Raw genomic sequence first — 18,503 nt, 5'->3', positions numbered from 1 at the left:
TTTGCTTGAGTCTTTACTGTGACATAGAGTTCTTGCAAATCATGCAAAAAGTCTTTGTAAAACTTAAAGCCAAGTATCCTCAGAATCATGCAAAAGGTCTTTGTAAAACTTAAAGCCAAGTATCCTCAGAGTCCCAGGTAACTCTCTTAAAGTGAAGAACAATTACAGTTCTGGGTGATGGAGCTTTTTCATCTAAGATCTACAGATCAATGAAATCAGAGGTCCCAAGAAAAGTAAAAAAAAAAAAAGAATTGGGTGTATTTTGAGGGGATAAGGACAAGGGCAGAGTAATCAAAGCAGTTTAACCTAGCAATGGAATGTCCAAAATCATTAGGAGAGTTATTTGAAATAGGCAGTTTAATGAGATTAAAGGAAAACTTCACTCTGAGGGAAGAAAAATCTTATTTCTCACATGTGATAGATTGCTAAGCTTCAAGTTAGGAAGCCCTTAAAGTAAAATCTAGCCTCAGATCTTTGTTAGTTTTTTGACCCTATAAGAATCACTTAATCTATCTGCCTCAGTTTCCTTACCTGTTAAATGGGAATAATAATAGCACTAATCTACTAGGCTTGTTCTAAGAATAAAATGGGTCATTTATATGTACTTTTCAAACTTTAAAGTCTTAAATAAATGCAAGTTGTCATTATTATTATTAAAGCTGACATGATAAGTAGAACAAAGAAGATAGTAATAAGTATAAGAAATTATTGTAAATCTCATGATGCTCATTCCAGTTTAGGAAAAAGTAATTCAAATTATTTTCATAATTGAAAGAGACATATTACATACTGCTAAGAGTATATTAAGAGGAAAAGAAACATTTTCCTTTAATATCTTATGTCTTTATAGACAAGGAGTTTTAAAAAAAAGAAGACAAAAATGAGAACCTACTTAGGGTGATGGATTCAGTTTTTAGTGTTTTAAAAGGGAAAACAGAATGTTTGAGTAAAAGGAATTTAGGTATGTATAAAGGAGAAATAAAGGAATAGAAGTTATTTCTCATAAATTAGAGTGTTTGAGAAGAAAAGATGGAAGGAAAGAAGGAAAGAAAAAAAGATGCTTCAAAATAGACTTTGAGTCTATTAAGTCTCTATCTGGAGGTTGATACCATGTTTTGTCATGAGACCTTTGGAATTGTGGTTGAGCATTGTGGTGATCAGAGTTCCCAAGTCTTTAAAATTTGATTATCTTTACAATATTGTTGTTACCTTATAATTTGTTGTTCTGGTTCTATTCATTTATCTTTGTATCAGTTCATATCTCTTTCCATTTTTTTTTTCTGAATGATCACTTTCATATGTGCAACCAGCAATTCTGCAATTGATGGTCATCATTTTAGTTTCCACTGATTGTTATTTAAGCTAAGGAAAAATAATTAAAATATCTTCAGGTACCATGTAAATATGTTACTATTATTTTATTTAAAATCTTAAAAATATTTTCAAAAGCAAATTGAAAAGTAATTAGACCATTTAGTCATAAAATAACTTATATATGTAGTCATGTTTGACCAGGGATATCTTATTATGTCTTATTTATTTGTTTTTTTCTTTTCAGCACCTTGTGGATATAATGTAACCTCTCAAAATGGCACAGTTTATTCTCCAGGATTTCCAGATGAATATCCAATTTTAAAGGACTGCATATGGCTTATTACTGTTCCTCAGGGACATGGAGTTTACATAAACTTCACCTTGTTACAAACTGAAGCAGTGAATGATTACATTGCAGTTTGGTATGTGATCTTAAAGAAAATCAGAAATACGGATAATTTGACTTTGACTTTCAATGTCTGTAAATATAAATTGTGAAGTGAAGTGTGGCTTCACTAGAAAGTGGATGATTAAACATCAAGTTGAAAATAAATTTTAAAAAGTTGTCCCTAGTGAAAGAATGAATAATTTCTATAGCTGAAATGTAATAAAAATGATATTTGCTATAAATAGTATACTAGGAATTTTGATTCAGGTTTTGTCATTAATCAGCTCTCTAATTTTAAACCAGGACACCTAATTGCCCCTTGCCTTACTTTCTATATTTGTCAAATTATAATATTCTCTGTAGGGTTAATCTGTAGAAATTTTTAAAGGATCAAATGAGAAATCATATATGAGAACACTTTGAAAACAGTAGTGTTCTTTGTAGACATTAGGTATCATTTTGTACCTAGTTATTTGGCTAAATACTTGCAAGACAATAGAATTCTGGGTCAGAGTTCTGTAACCTCTGCCACCTTGGGTATCCACTTAACCTTCTGGGTCTTAGTTCCTTCAACTGTAAAATAAGGAGGTTCATTAGATTGCCTATAAACTCTATTTCTGGCATTAAAGATGTTTCAGAAAGATTGATTCGCTCAAGTTGTTGGAGACAAGATGTAACACTTTTTTTTTTCCTGACTCTTCACTATATAATTCTGCCCCCAAGAGCTAGAAGGTCTTTTAGCCTCCATGCATTACAACCCCTAAATTTTATAGATGGAGAAATTGAGTTTCTATATGATCAAGTTATGTATGTCCAAAGTTGATAGTGGATTGGCATGTAGAAATATTTCCTTTTCACTACAGTGTCCCAGAATATATACAGGGAATAAAAGAATAAATTATGTGCAAATTAAAGACAGAAAATAACCTTAACCTGATTTTACTGACATCTTAAATGGGAACTGATTGCTTCAAGCCCCTGGATTAACCCTGATGAATGATGACATACGTCAGAGACACATATTGATTTAGTTCTTTTTCATCCTGAATCTTATTCAGGGAGGTCACCAAAGCTTCTAATGCTTTTTTGGCCCTTATTTACATGACACCTTCCTGCTCTGGTGTAATTTACTCCTTTTTTTATTTTGTAAAATACTAGAGAAACTCCTTATGGGCTCATTTACTAGAAATCTTCTAGAGAGAAAAGATCCTATTTTTTCTCAAATACAGGGACTACCATTTGAGTCAATTCCATAATCTTTTGAGAACCATGGAAAATTGTAGCCAAGGATGAAATAATAGCAAGTAATTTTAGAGTGGGTATTTATATCATTCAGAAGTAGTTAGTATGTCATATAATCATAGAATTGGAAGGAGTTTCAAAGGTTCTCTAAACCAATCATTCATTTTACAGAAGTGGATGAAAAATATTCAGTAGCAGAGAGATATCTGAAGTACCTTGTAGTGAGGATTCCTTATTTCAGATCCTGGCTTTTGCCATCTGTTTGGTTTTGAACAAGTCATTTCCCTCTTCTGTGCCTGACTTTCACTGGTGAAAAAGAAGAGTTTGAATTAGATAATCTTTAACATTCATTCTAGCTTTAAATTTTATTTCTAAAGGGAAAAAGAAAAACCCAGCAACAACAAAAATAATTCAATCAGTTTTCAGAAGAAAACAACAATGAACTTGAAAGAACTATGCTTGAAATTAGAATACTTGACATTAAATCCTACTATATCTCTGTCCTAAACAGCCATGTAACTACATGCAAATCTCTTTATCCTCATTTCTTCATCTCTGTAACAAAGAATTATGTTGCATGAGTTCCTTACCTTAAAGAATTAGAACTAAAAAAGTTCTTTTTATAACATTAAAAATGCTATTTCAATGAGAAATAGTTATTTTTGATAAGTATCATTAAGTTTAGTTGTAAAAATGTGGATTTTCTATTTTAGAAAGTCTATAGATTGTTTTTCAATCACTGATATAAATGTGACCTTGTTATATAATTTCCCTGAAAATCTTTGGAATAAAGAGAATCATCACCATTGGATTTTTAACTTTGATGATGTTCAATATAACCAGTTCTATGATTATAATAATTAGCCCACTTCTTCAAAGATGAAATCTTCTGTCAAGAGAAAATTGATTGTCAATTTAATTTGTAAATTAACAGCTTTCCCTCAAGAACTGCTCTTTTTCCACCCTTTACTCCAGGGATGGTCCTGATCAGAATTCACCTCAGCTTGGCATTTTCAGTGGTAATACTGCCCTTGAAACAGCTTATAGTTCCACCAATCAAGTGCTCCTCAAGTTTCACAGTGACTTTTCAAATGGCGGTTTCTTTGTCCTCAATTTTCATGGTTAGTTTATTTCTGCCAACTTTTATAACTCTGAAATGCTTTTCTTTCTTTGCCAATCTTCTACCATTGCTAATCTTTAAACCAAATAAATGTGTAAAGTTCTTATGATGAGATATGTGAATTAATGTTATCTGCTTTGGCAGTAACCTGCAGTTATCTTTCCCAATTTTTTAATGAAAAAGGTTTAAGATTTATTTTTCATGGAGAAGTGAACCTGAGTTTTGATGTTAGATATATTACAAATCAGCTATGTGATCTTGGACCTGTTTAACTTCTTCTTGGCAGAATTTCTATAATAGATACTCATTTCATATTTTGGATTTTAATACCTTTTTCAGAGGTATGGATAAATATTTCTTTTTGGCAAAGGAAAACAGATTGTGTTTCAAGGAACATACTAAAAACATTAATTAAGTCTGACACTGAATTTGTAATTAACATGTGAATCTGGGCAACAGAGGATAAATCATTTTAACACTTTGGGATACTCTTTCCTTTTTAAAAAATGAGAAGTCCAGACTTGATCCTCTTTAAGGTCCCCTTTCCTTTAAAATCTTGTGATATTAAAATAATGATAAACAAAATACTTACCTTTACATACACAAGTTTTGATAGGAAAGATTTAGTTGATATTACTTAGAAAACTCTGCCTATTTGCTATACAAAGATTACCTGTACATTTATGTTAATCAGTGAACATTTATTAAATGCTTAGTATGTAGCAGACAATGTACTAATCTTTGGAGATACAATGAAAGGAAGAAAAAAGTCCCTACTTTCAATGAGTTAACATTCTGATGGAGAAGACAATGTGCAAACACCAATGTACAAATAAGCTACATACAGAATAAATTAGTTATAATTAGTAGAAGGAAGGGACTAGAACTAAGGAGAATCAAGAAAGGCTTCCTGTAGAATATCAAATTTTAGCTGCAACTTTAAATAAGACTGAAAAACCAGGAAACAGAGATAAGGAGGGAGAGCATTCTGGACATGGCAAATGAAGAAAATACCAAGAGTAGGGAGATGAAGTTGACTTCTTCAAGATACAAAAGAGAAGCCAGTCATTGGATTTTTAAGATTTGAGGGTATAAGATTAGAAAGGTGGGGTAAGCAAATTATGAAGGGCTTTGAATACTGAACAGAGGATTTTATATTTAATTCTGGAGATTAAAGAGAGCCATTGAATGTTTGCATATATATATATGTGTTTTTTGGAAAGATCACTTTGGCAGTACATGGAAGATGGCCTGGAGGAAGGAGAGAGAAGTAGAAGGGAAAATAGACAGGGAATTTATGCCTATTTATATGCATGCACAGATGCTTAATACTAAATATGACATAAAATTTTTAATCTAATGCTGTTAGATGTTTTATAAGCTTATTTTGTCATATAAGATGAAACACCTTGTCAGAATCAAGATGTTTAATTTTTATAAATTTTCTTTTTCCATTGTCCTATGCTCTTTTTTAGAGGTAAATCTCAATAATTTTAGGTCTTTCTGTGATTTTCTGTTTAATGATTTGTTTCATTATTCTATGTTTTCATATAAACAGAGTTAGAAACACAGAATATAAAATCTGAAAGATTTCTTAGAATCAAATTTCCTCACTTCATAAATGGGAAACTAAGCACTAGAGAAGTTACAGCAGGGCCAATCTCAAACAGCATTTTAAAAATAAAATTAGTGATAGTGTGCTCAATCTGAGGCCATGTTATATGTGAGCTTTTATTTGTTGGACTCTTGACAATGCTTGAACTTGAAAGGTGGGCAGTTAAGCCTAGAAGGCAAATGGGGCTATGGCTGTCTGAAATTGTTGGTTATTCACCAAAGTATTCTCTTGAAGTTGGTGATCATTTTGACATGTCACTAGGAGATCATCCCCTTGGGTGTTGGTGACAGAATGTATTAAGTGTAGAGTTACAGAGTAAGGAGTGTGTGGGTAATAGAATATTAATGAAGAATCAGTGTTGTGAGTGGAATAGATATAATTGGTGTGAGATGGTTGGTATTAAGGAGTTAAGAGAAAACCATCATGTTATTAGGGTGTAAGGATATACACAAGATTGTGTGTGTGTGTGTGTGTGTGTGTGTGTTTGTGGATTTCCCTTTTCCAGCCTTCCATAAAAGGGCTCATCAATAATAGCCAGTGGCTTTCCCCCTTATTTCTTCCCACATACCTTCCCATACCCTCAGTTTTCCAGATCCAAATGGATGGAGCTGATCTATTTCTCCTGACTCTCTTGTCACAATTAGAGCACAAGTCCAGCAACATCAGGAGAATGAGGTATATAATGCCCAACCTAAGACTTTGGATGGGAAGAGCTAATCTAGTATCAATTAACTACATATAGACAATAGAAGAAATGGATTGGGAGGATACTGGGGCATTTTTGTTTTTTATTGCTGCTCTTGCTGCTGTTGTTGATTGTTGAATAGCATCTAGGACCAGATTAGAAAAATACCAACTATCAAAATGAAGGATGGCAAATTAGGGATGTGAAGAACTATTTTGGAATGAGAGTGGTAATAGCTACAGGTTAAAAAGAAACAAATTTTTATTTCAAAAAAGCAGACTTGGAAGGAATTTGGAGCCAAGAAAAGAGAATCAACAGTGCCTGGTTTAATGATATCAGCAAGTTCAAGAGGAAAGAGAAGCAATTGAATAGGAAGATTTAAGAATTTGTCTCAGAGAAAAGAAAATGATAAATAAGGGAGAAAGATCTTTTATGATAATTTGGAAGGAGAAAAGGAACCTCATGAATAAATGCACTGAATGTGGGCATATGCTTAGTCATAATATAATGTATTTTTTAACATCATGAACTGAATTCTAGGGAAGCTAGAAATATTTTTCTCATTTAAATCAAAAGTAGAGTAACTTTGTAGTACCCTGCAGAAGTTCCCAAGGGGTAGGGGATGAAATATAGTTAGACTAGAGGCATGCCTGATTCGAAATTCAGACAGCTAAGTATGGAAGGAAAAAGAGATTTTCTGCTGTCCAAAACTGTAAATTTCTCCTGTACAGGAAATCAGAAAAATTATGTATATTTCTGGTCTAAGTGCATTACAGATGGCATTTTAGATGGGGAGAAATGATAAAACCCTCCTCAATATTATATCTGAATAAAAGAGTTCTAATCTCCAGTATTCTCAATATGGGAAAAATCAGGCACTTTTAGGTAGAAATAGACATTGTACAAACAATAAAAGCAAAGAGCATTATGATATATGCTAATAATATTAATATTGATAAGATAATACAGTAAATGTCTGAGGCCAGTTTTGAATTTGGGTTTTCCTGACTTCAGGCCCAAGGGCTCTTATTGATTACACCACAACATCAAAGGAGGCAGCATGAAACAATAAAAAAGACGTGGGATTTGGAGTCGGAAAACAGATTCAAATCTTCTTTAGACCTTTATTTTTCATCTACAAAATGAGAAGATATGACTATGTGGTCTTTTGAAGGTCCTTCCTATCTTTAAATCTAAGAACCTATGACCACTCACCACTAGAATAAATCTGAGATCATTAAGGTAACATAGTTTTTACAAGGGAGCTTTCAGTATGATTGTAAATGCCGACTCTGAGTGTGGGAACCCATAAAACTGTTTTATCAAGACTTGAGAATTGGAATTTATGTTTTCCAGAGAGGACTAGCACCTCTGTTATGAGGGCTTGCTGAGTCCTTTTCAGGGCTACTCATCTACCTTTAGTGTCTACCATTCACCCAACTCTCACCCCTGGCTTCAAGATGATGCAACAAGTACTGAAGTTACATCCTGGTAAAACTGTCCTGGTAGATGGACTAAATAGGTTGAGGATTGTTTTCTGGCCTCAAACCCCTTGATGAGTCAAGGGGATATCTACCTATAGCATGTGAAGAATTCCCATGGTGGAACAATTTATTCCAACAGCCACAAAGACAACTGAAGCAAGTGTGGGGTGGGGGGGGGGTTGCTAGTTTGGTCAGACATAGAAGATACCAAAGCCATTCACTGCATCCTGGATCATTTCTAGTCAGCCTGACTTTTGTCTTGCAGTGGACTTAGATGACTTTGGAAGAGACAGTAAGGCTGACAATTTTATACAACTCTGACTCAAATCCAGTTAATGCACAAGTCAAGATAGCACTCCATGATTTCATTGGTTCTACTCAAAACAAAATACCAATAATAATTATGAGGTCTTCAGGATAATTTGACTAAACTTCTCTTAAATTGCTCTTGACAAGGTCTAGGATGGGACATTATAATATGCAAACTTGCACTGTAAAAAGTAATATTATAATGAATCTCTACCAGTTTAATAACATGAGCAAAAATGAATTCATAATACTATAAGAAAAAAAGAAAAAATCATACACGTTTGCCACTTTTTTGTGGTTTCCTGTGAAAGTGAGAGGAATGTATAATAGTTACCAATAGGGTTATGATATTATTGACAGAAGTACAGAAGGACATGCAATTGGACCAAGGATGTATCTCTGAATTATAGGAATTCGTATGGTCAAAAAGTTAGATTTAAATTAGAAGTAATCATTTTTAAAAGTCACAATCTGATACTTTTATGTCTGTGCAGCATGTCTATAAATACAATTTTATGTATATGAATCCTTAAATATATATCTATACTTAGTGTGTATATATATATATATATGTAGGTATACATTTACATGCATTTTATGATACATAGATTTAAAAGGTAAGACCAAGACTTTTGAATTTTTTTTAAATTGTGGTTTTAATATATGATTTATATAAATTTAAGTATATATATTATAATATGTATCAAGGTTCATATTATCATAATAGTTTGATTTGTCATCAGCATTAAAGTCCTGACTATTTTATTGTTTTCTAATGTGATAAAATTGAATTATAATGAGGGCTTAAAAAGAAATATATTATTAATCAATCCTCTAAATGTTGTTACAATTTTCAAATAAGTATCTTTTATTAGAAATTTAGAATATTGTTTTAATCTTGAAAAATAATGTAATTTAATAAAATTTCCTATAAATTATAGCCTATCAACTGAAAAAGTGCCAGTCTCCACCAGCAGTTCCACAGGCTGAGATACTTACTGAAGATAATGATTTTGAAATAGGTAATATACTCACTATCCATTTTCCTTCTATATTACTAGCAATTAAAATTGAATTTATTCCCCATAAATCATTCCTTTAGACTAGTAAATGTAAAAACTTAGTACATTTGGGATTATTTGTCTTAACTATTTAAAATACGCTTTATTTAGATATCTCTAGTGTCATATTCTATTAGTGGTCATACCTAATTACATGAGATATTTTTTCCTTTCCAACTGTGAAGATTCTTCTACTTTTTTATTTAATAGTATTAAATATTTATACAATACATTATGCTTTCAAAGTAACTAATATGTTATTTCAAAAATTTTCTGACTACTTTTAGGTATTTACTTCTGGTCACAATTCTTGGTCTGAAATATACTTGTTTTTGATTAGGAGAAATAGGCTATAAGTGGAAGAACAAATTTTAAAAAGTAGGTTCTTTAACGCTTCATTCAATCAATGATTTCATCATTGCAAGTAACTTCTATATTAATGCCAATATCAATCTACCTAGGCCTTGTCATCACATTTGATTCCTTTCCCTGTTCCTCTACAGGTTCTCTTCTAGATACTTCTCCAGTATGTTGGAGACATTCCTTAAGGTCCTAGGCTATGTGAGCAACAGAAGAGCACTTAGACAATCTGTTATCCCTTCCTTGCTAAATGACTCAACCAGTGCTAAAATTATTTAAACTAATGACATTATTAAAATATATTAATCTATATTATTTTGTAGCTCTAAATTTGTGGTCTTCACTTTGGACTCTTATTCATTAATATCACTAATGAATGAAGTAGTCATGAGCATATACTGAGCTTCTAAGTTCAGTTGATTCTAAAATGATGTTCAGCTCACTGCTATTTTTCCATTTTATTATTTTACTCCCAATTTCACTGATCAAACCAAACTAGTTTTCTGCTTTCTTGAGTTTCCTCAAACATGACACTGTATTTATCTACTCTTTTACCAACATCTTTGCTTTGGTCATTATCCATATTTGGAAAACACTCTCAAATCACCACCTTATAGAAAAAGCTCTACTCAAGTGATACCTTAGCTTTAGGTTTTCCCAATGACTTTGGATATTAGTTCCCTTTTCCCTAACATTTTCCTTGTATATGTTTGGTTTGTAGTTATTTATGTGTGTTATGACCTAGATAGAACATATGGTATAGGAATCATGAAATTTCTGTTTTCCTATCACCAGTGCTGAACCCAGTATCTGACACTTAGGAGGCACTTAAAATTGATATTAATTGGTTCATTCAAAATCAAAGAACATATGGGATACTAAGTGAGGTACTAAGGGGAATAAAAAAGATAATAAATATAGGTCTTGCCCCAACGAAATATAAGCTAGTAAGGAAACAAGTTTTATTGCTATTATTACTCTTAAAAATTATGATTATAGTAATCAGTAGGAGAGGCAGAACAATTTTACAAATAGAAAGTCAGGAAATCCTGGGTCAAAGTATTGAATTTAACCCATACTGATTGTGTGACCCTGGACAAACCACTTATCTTCTCATTGTTCCCATGTAGCCTTCTATGGCTCTAAATTGTAGAATATGTAGACATTTGCATGAGTAAAGGAAGTTTCCAAGTTTTCTCTCTGACAATTCCCACAGTAGATTAAAAACACTGCTTTGGATGTTCATGATGAAAGTATAGTAACTAATGAGAAGCTCAAAACAAAGAACTTCAAGAGTTCAGTAGAGGGAAGGTAACTGGCAAGATCAGAGAAAAAAACATTTTAGAGGAGATGGCTTTTTAGCTAGGCTTTTGATTCACCTAAGAATAATTTAATATGGAATAACATGGCGAAAATGATACCATCTAAGTGACTGAAAATTTACATAATTAATAACAATGTGGGGCAGGGAAAATGATTTGGATGACATTTGTCAGGACTTTTAGGGAAACAGTATAGAAAATAGCATCTTCTTTAGATATGGAAAACGAAAAATACATGCATGTTATTGATAAAACAGATTCGATACTTAAAATCTTAAAATAAATTTTTAAATTTAAAATCTTATACATATTTAGCTCAAATCATTTAAATTTATACGTTAGTATATTTCATAAAGAAAAAAAATTGCAAGAGTATTTTGTTGATTTTTCTCTAGGAGATTTTGTGAAGTACCAGTGCCTTCCTGGTTACACATTATCAGGAACTGATATATTGACCTGTAAGCTCAGTGCCCAATTGCAATTTGAGGGATCTCCCCCAACCTGTGAAGGTAAGTTCTTTCCTATGCTAAAAAAGAAAAAAAAATAAATCTAATGAGCATGGATGTCTTTGGATATGTTGTCACTAATAGAATTTGGTAATATTTTCCCTTAAATCTTCAATCACTGTTTAAGATAATTTTCCCATCCTTTCTTCCTATTAGAGAAAGATTATAGTTCATGGTTCATGGAACATGATTTTTTTTAAACCCTTACCTATCATCTTGGAATCAATACTGTGTATTGGTTCCAAGACAGAAGCATGGTAATGACTAGGCAATGGGGGTTAAGTGACTTGCCCAGGGTCACACAGCTGGGAAGTGTCTGAGGTCAGATTTGAAACTAGGACCTCCCTTCTCTAGGCTTGGCTCTCAATCCACTGAGCTACCGAGCTTCCCCCAAGAATTTTTTTAAAGGAAAATATGTGAATGAATGAGTTGAAAAGGACTAATGTACATAAGAATATGTATGGACAAGGCATTTGCATCCAACATAATCAGTGCATTTGTTTACTGATCTCAGTAATTTGATTCTCTCCAGGTTACCTGCCAGTTAACCTGATATACTTTTGGTAATACCCAGGCATAATGGGTATCAAGAGCAATACAATCAAAAGGCAAATTGTTTTCAACTTCCTTAGAAATCTCAATACATTCCTTAAAAAGATAGTTGACTACTATGGATAAAACTAAACGGAAATGTTGCTTTTATAAAATATGACAATTAAATTTAAGGATAATGGATGATGAGAGTAATAGCTACCTTATATATAGCACTTTATATTTTGTAAAGTCCTTTGTGAATATTATTTTATTTTATTCTCACTACAACCCTGTATTATCCTCATTTTGCAGATGCTAAAACTGAGACAGAAAAAAGTTAACTGACTCACCCAGGGTCCAATAGCCAGTAAGTGTCTGAGGCCAAATTTTAATCTGGTTCTGACTCCAGGCCTGAGACTTTGTCAACTGTGCCACCTAGCTACTTCAAGAACAACACACTATTGTACTATAAAGAACAATGTACTAGTAGACTGTAGGCGATATTTCTGGTTTAACTAAACTTCCCTGACTCAAATGGAAATCGTACCTTTCCTGAAGGACAGCAAAAAGGTGAAACAAATGATCCTGTAAGTTGCCTTCAGCTCAGAATGGGAGTAAGATTTAATTTTAAGAGTTTTTAAATTTAGTTTTCTCATTTCATATTGATTTTGTTTTTAAGGTTTATCTAGCAAATTTTTTGGTATTATGTATAATATATCTCTCCAGGCAGCTTGGTGGCACAATGAATAGAGCATTGAGATTGGAGTCAGGAAGACTAATCTTCATGAATTCAAATCTGGCTTCAAACACTTATTAGCTGTATGACCCTGGGCTAGTCACTTAACTTTGCCTCAGTTTCTCATCTATGAAATGAGCTAGAAAAGAAAATGATTAATTTTGTCAAAAAAATCCCAAATGGGATCACAAAGCATCATATGTGACTGAAAAAAATACCTAAACTGAAGCAACATATCTCTTCCTACCCAAAATATAAAAATAAAACACAACTTCTAGGCTAACTAGCAAATCTGCCTTCCATTTATGGACTAAAATATTTTATCAATACTATTTCAGTTTCTTAGTCCATCTAAGAAAAACACACCTTTAAACAGGACACCTATGTCTTAGTTCTGTAATATTCAAATGTAACTTCTTGTGGAAGTCCTTTCCTGATTCTCCCAGCTCATTTTTCCTTCCTAAAAAAAAGTTATTTTTCATCTAATCTGTATATATCTTGTATATTTATATTTTTATGCATTGTGTCTTCTTTGGGATGAAAGCTCCTTAAAGGCAGGGGCAGTTTTTGCTTTCTTTGCATCCTTGGCACATAACACAGGTTCTCTCATACATAAAGAACTTAGGAAATGCTTATTAGCTTACTGCTGGACTTTCCCAGATACACTTCATTTTGACTTAAGTGAAGATGATCTATGACAAGTTTGGACTGCATTTTGTGAGTGCTAGTTGGGAAACCTTTTTAATATATATAAATGAATAAAAAAGAGGATCAATTACTTCAAAACGATCTCAGCTATCAAACATCTTAGTGGGTGGCTATTCTTTTTGTTATAGCACTAACTACTCATCTATGTCTTATGACTAGATTCACAACTAAGAGCTTTTAGATGAATATTGTGGGAATAGCTCAGCTATCAACTATTGCAATCCAGGAACAAACAGCTTGTGCCATAGTGGGTTGGGGGAAAGAGATGAGAATTTGAAATGGTCATGAAGAAAATTTGGCAACTAGCTGACCTCATCTCTTCTTCTGGAAAGTACCAGAGAAAAGTCCAGAAAAAAACTATCCAAAGCTGGTGGTAATTTTCTTGGATACGTTTAAGATAATGAAGATTTATCTTTCAGAGGCTTTAGTAGATAGCTTTTCCCAGATGTTTGCTGGGCTTTTCCAATTCTCCTGTAGGTCCAGGTGCATCTTAAAATTAATCTCAATTATTCATAAATCTTAAAATGTAAATGTGCAACAGTTCCAAAAGTCCTGTAAAGTACAAGAAATCATATGCTTTGAATTTGAAGTCTCATGCTTCATTTTCCTTTTGGAGGCCAATATTACTAAGTAATATTGTGTGGAGGTGTGATGACTCAGAGCAGGAAAGGATCATAAGAGTGGCAAGTTCCTTTAGAAGGTGTTTTTGACAGGAATCACAAGCAGATGGTTCCCTGTAGTGTAGTGATGGGAGAGGGAGGAGGTTTCTGAGAGTCCCTTGTGGAGATGCTGTGTATTTTTGAATGTGTGGTTGCTGCACGAGTAAAAAAATAAAAAGCAACTCAGCTGTCACTTCAAAGCTTCCACTGTAAGTGGGCGTTACTCTTGGCAACAGTATATAGGAATGAACATGAAGGAATCAAGCAGATATGAAAGGAACAAGAGAAGCAAAATGAATCACAAAAAATACTGCTCAACAGGGAAAATTTCCAAATTCATTTTTCAGTGTATGTATGTTTGTTGATTAATATTCTTCTTATAATTTAAGTTTACTGCACCGTATTTTCCATGGGAATGGATTTTCAAAAAATAAGGAAATGTGGCATTTCTACTTGGCTGCTTTGGAAATTGATAGTATGTTCCTTCTTCCAAGGGAGCCACAGAATTCTAGTTCTGGGTCTTTTTTTTTTTTTAATTCTGATACCAGAAAGTCACAATCTCTACATGTACCTATATATTAAAGTGGTTAGATTCAGCACTTAATGGTGTTGACATCTCAGATAATGCAACCTTTAATGAATTATTTTGGGTAATGATGGGACAGAAATGCAAAATACCACACATTCAGATATGTATTGGGACTCAGAAGCAGAAAGATTATGATCTCTATCCAATACAGAACAGGATTATGGAACCCATAACACCATTCCTTCTCCTAACCCTCAACTATGGTTAAATCAGCAGAGATGTTCTTCTACAGCATATACAGATTTATTACTCACTTGTATTTTTAATACAGAATAACATTGATAGAATTTTCATTTGTTGAAGGACATAATGGATTCATATAAAATGTGTTTTTATTGACCTTGAATCATAAAAAATAACCTTTTAGCTATGAAACTCCATTCTATGAATAGTTGGTTGGGATTATCTCTCTATTAGCACTATTTGCAATTGATTTCCCATTGTTAAGAATGTAAACTTTTTTGTAATAAGTAGACATTCAAGGGATATTTTAGATGATTAGTTGTCTATTTTATGCCAACTTCATTTTCAAAATTTTAAGATTTCTTTCTTATTTTTAATTTAATTTTAATTTAAATAATGTATACTTTCAAAATAAAAATATATTGCATGGGTTTGTTCATTTGTTTGAGAAAAAAATGAGTCTTAAAATCTTTATATTTTAATGTCTTCCAAAGGAAACATAAATAACTAACATGAGAATTTTTATAGATAAGATTTTTATCCTTTGGGCAAATAAATCTATCTCTCATTAAAGAAGAGCTGATAATAAAATTTCCAGGACATTCTGGCTAAATTAAATAAATATTACAATGTAAATATTTCAGGGACTCTTTTAGTTATTTATAAACTGTCACTAATAACAGTAGTAACTTTCACTGAATTTTCCTATAAATAAAACATTGCCAAGGGATATTTTTATTTAAATTTGAAGAATAAGAATAGGAGTTAGGAGTGCTTAGTTAGTTTGGGGCTCTTTTTCTCTTTTTCATATCTACAATATATTTTTATTCTGTAACTTAATTTTAATGTAACAAGATGGGGAAAAATTATATATTCCTTTGGGGGCAGCTAAGCTATTTAGTGGGTTGAGAGTGAGACCCAGAGATAGAAGGTCTTGGGTTCAAATTTGGCCTTAGATACTCCCTAGCTGTGTGATCCAAGGCAAATCACTTAATTCCCATTCCCAGCTCTTACCCACTCTTCTGCCTTGTAATCAATACAAGACATTAATTTTTAACCTGAAAGGTAACAGTTAAAGAAAAAGATTAGGAAAATAATTATCTGCATCAAAAATATAATTGTACAAGGAAGCTAGGTGGTGCTATATAAATGCTTATTATTATTATGATTATATTGTCATATTTTCCTGCAAATTCTGGCATGATCTTGAGCACTGTTGAGTTATGATACAAAAAGATAACCTATATTCTTTTTTTCTATTATTGTACTGTAATTTTCTATGAACTATCCTGAATTTCAAAGCAGTTGCATGATATCCCTTTATCTTGGAGGAGAAATGGTTAAGCTGTGGTATAATAGACCAAGAATTCATTCATTCTGAGAATGCTATGGGTTGAAGACAGGAGAATTAGATTTTAAAAAGACAGAGAAAGTGTCCTTATCCTTAAAAATCAGAACCAGAAAATGATGAAATTGTGGTGAATTTTCATTGTGACAATTTTAAAGGTGTGTTTTGTTTTTACATCACATTTATAGATAACTTCAATTTTATGAACAATTTATTGTAACAAAGGAAGACAATCAAATTAAGTAATATTTCAGTGTTTTCATCTGAAAGGCAGTGAACTATTTCACATCTATAGCAACCCCTGCTTCTCTGCTAAAATGTAGAATTACAGAAATTTATATTCTCTCATTCCTACTCTATACTCCATTAGAAATAAGAAAGAAAAAAAACAAATTTATTTCTAACATATGCAGTCAAGCAAAACAAATTTCCTTAAGTAGAAAAAAATACATCTCATTCTGTACATCAGATCTATTATGACTAGAATCATGAATTGTTATTGTAGTGATCATAGTTCTTAATAGTTTTAAATAAAGTATATTGGAGATGTTAGGGGAATTATTATTTGTCTCTCTAATCTTTAGTGCCTAAAAGTAGCTTGCTTATAATTTGATCTTGCTAAAGTGATCACTAAATTTGAATGAATGTCTGCTTCATTCAGCAAAATGTGAAATACTATGGAAAATACATTTAAACCCCTTCTCATTGTACTTATTTCACATTTTGGTGAATGACACAATTACAACTGATTCTTATAATCCAACAAGGCAGGAAAAAGGGCATTCCTTGGGCTTCCATTTTTATTGTTTTAGAACTATAGATACAAACCCTGATCTATAGTATTGCACATTTCATTTTGTATGGTAGAATAGTCTATCTGTCTCTATAATAATAAAGGCAATAAAATATAGAGAATCTCTGAGGTAAGACTCCTTTCAAGCTATGACTATGCGATTCTGGACAAATCAGTTAACTTTTCGGTGCCTCAGGCAACTTTATGAGATTATGAATTGTAGACCAGGTTCTAATATGTGCTAATTAAAGATTTTTTTAATATCAGAGTTTCTTATACATTAGAATACCAAGTCTGCCCTCTATGATTCTCTCTCAATCTCTCTTTCTGTCTTTCTTTATGTATATGTCCTTATCTATATTTATATTTATAAATACATCTAGATCATATATATGGACAGCTAATGACCATTAGAAGAAAGCTAAAAATCATCTAAAAATCATCAATCCCCTTTCCCCAATGTTTAAAAATGAAAAGACAGGTAGCAGCCATGCAACATCCAAGTTTACTTATCTTCACCATGGCATTCTTCCTCCTTTAATGTTAATATTTATCCTTTAATTTTTATTCTGTGATATGACATTTGGAAATTATTTTAATTGTTTTACAATAGTCATTTGCTAGATATCCTGGTTTTTGTCCCTTAATAGGTCATTCGTTCAGAATAACATTTCAATGAGTGTAACTCATTTCTCTCTTTCTTTCTTTCTTTTTTTTAATTAAAAACCTTACCTTCTGCCTTGGAGTCAATACTGTGTATTGGTTCCAAGGCAGAAGAGCGGTAAGGGCTAGGCAATGGGAGTCAAGTGACTTGCCCAGGGTCACCCAGCTGGGAAGTGTCTGAGACCAGTAACTCACTTCTCTTGAATAAATTCTAACATATCTCTATATTGCTCTAAGATCTGACACAAGTTTTTCAGAACATTCTTGTGAATTAGGTAATGTGATCATCAACTGCATATGAGGAGCCTGAAGGTTCAATAGATTTAATTGGCATCTTAAAGGGCAGATAGAATATGACAGAGACAGGAAGTGAAACCCATTCCCTAAATTTTAGGGCTGAAGCTCTTTCCATAGCAACTCTTATATAGACCACTAAATGTGGGTATTATTAGGGAAAAAACTACATGTATGAGTAAAAATATCCAACAACAAATCATTTCCTTGAATAAATGGTTTGGTGCATTTTACTGAGTTGATGAATCTGATTAAATTTTTGAAGACGCCTTTAAAGAATTCTAATCCATTAGATTTTACTTGGAGTATATTCATACATGTACTATGGAGATTGAAAGTTTGTAGGAAAGGTAAATAATTTATTTGCCTTTTTTTCTTTAGCACAATGCCCAGCAAACGAAGTCCGCACTGAGTCATCTGGAGTTATTCTAAGTCCAGGATATCCAGGAAACTACTTTAACTCCCAGACGTGCTCCTGGACCATTAAAGTGGAAGTAGGCTATAACATCACTGTCTTTGTGGAAACATTCCAGAGTGAGAAGCAGTTCGATGTGCTGGAAATATTTGATGGTAAATAATCCTTTAACTTT

At 32.5% G+C, this 18,503-nt stretch overlaps 1 protein-coding gene across 2 annotated transcripts in view; it reads left to right on the top strand.

The window, feature by feature from the left end:
• Positions 1-18,503, top strand: part of CSMD1 (CUB and Sushi multiple domains 1) — a 2,624,761-nt gene that overhangs the window by 2,329,343 nt on the left and 276,915 nt on the right. For both annotated transcript variants that reach the window (XM_056823354.1, XM_007476228.3), the window contains exons 43-47: positions 1,559-1,736; positions 3,920-4,065; positions 9,099-9,179; positions 11,296-11,409; positions 18,295-18,483. In XM_056823354.1, coding sequence (XP_056679332.1) covers positions 1,559-1,736; positions 3,920-4,065; positions 9,099-9,179; positions 11,296-11,409; positions 18,295-18,483 — 708 coding nt within the window. The remainder of the gene's footprint in view (positions 1-1,558; positions 1,737-3,919; positions 4,066-9,098; positions 9,180-11,295; positions 11,410-18,294; positions 18,484-18,503) is intronic.

Source organism: Monodelphis domestica, chromosome 1 (genome assembly GCF_027887165.1).
Source record: "Monodelphis domestica isolate mMonDom1 chromosome 1, mMonDom1.pri, whole genome shotgun sequence".
Classification (NCBI taxonomy): domain Eukaryota; kingdom Metazoa; phylum Chordata; class Mammalia; order Didelphimorphia; family Didelphidae; genus Monodelphis; species Monodelphis domestica.
The sequence above is the reverse complement of the archived record's forward strand: the minus strand, read 5'-3'. Positions and strand labels throughout refer to the sequence as shown.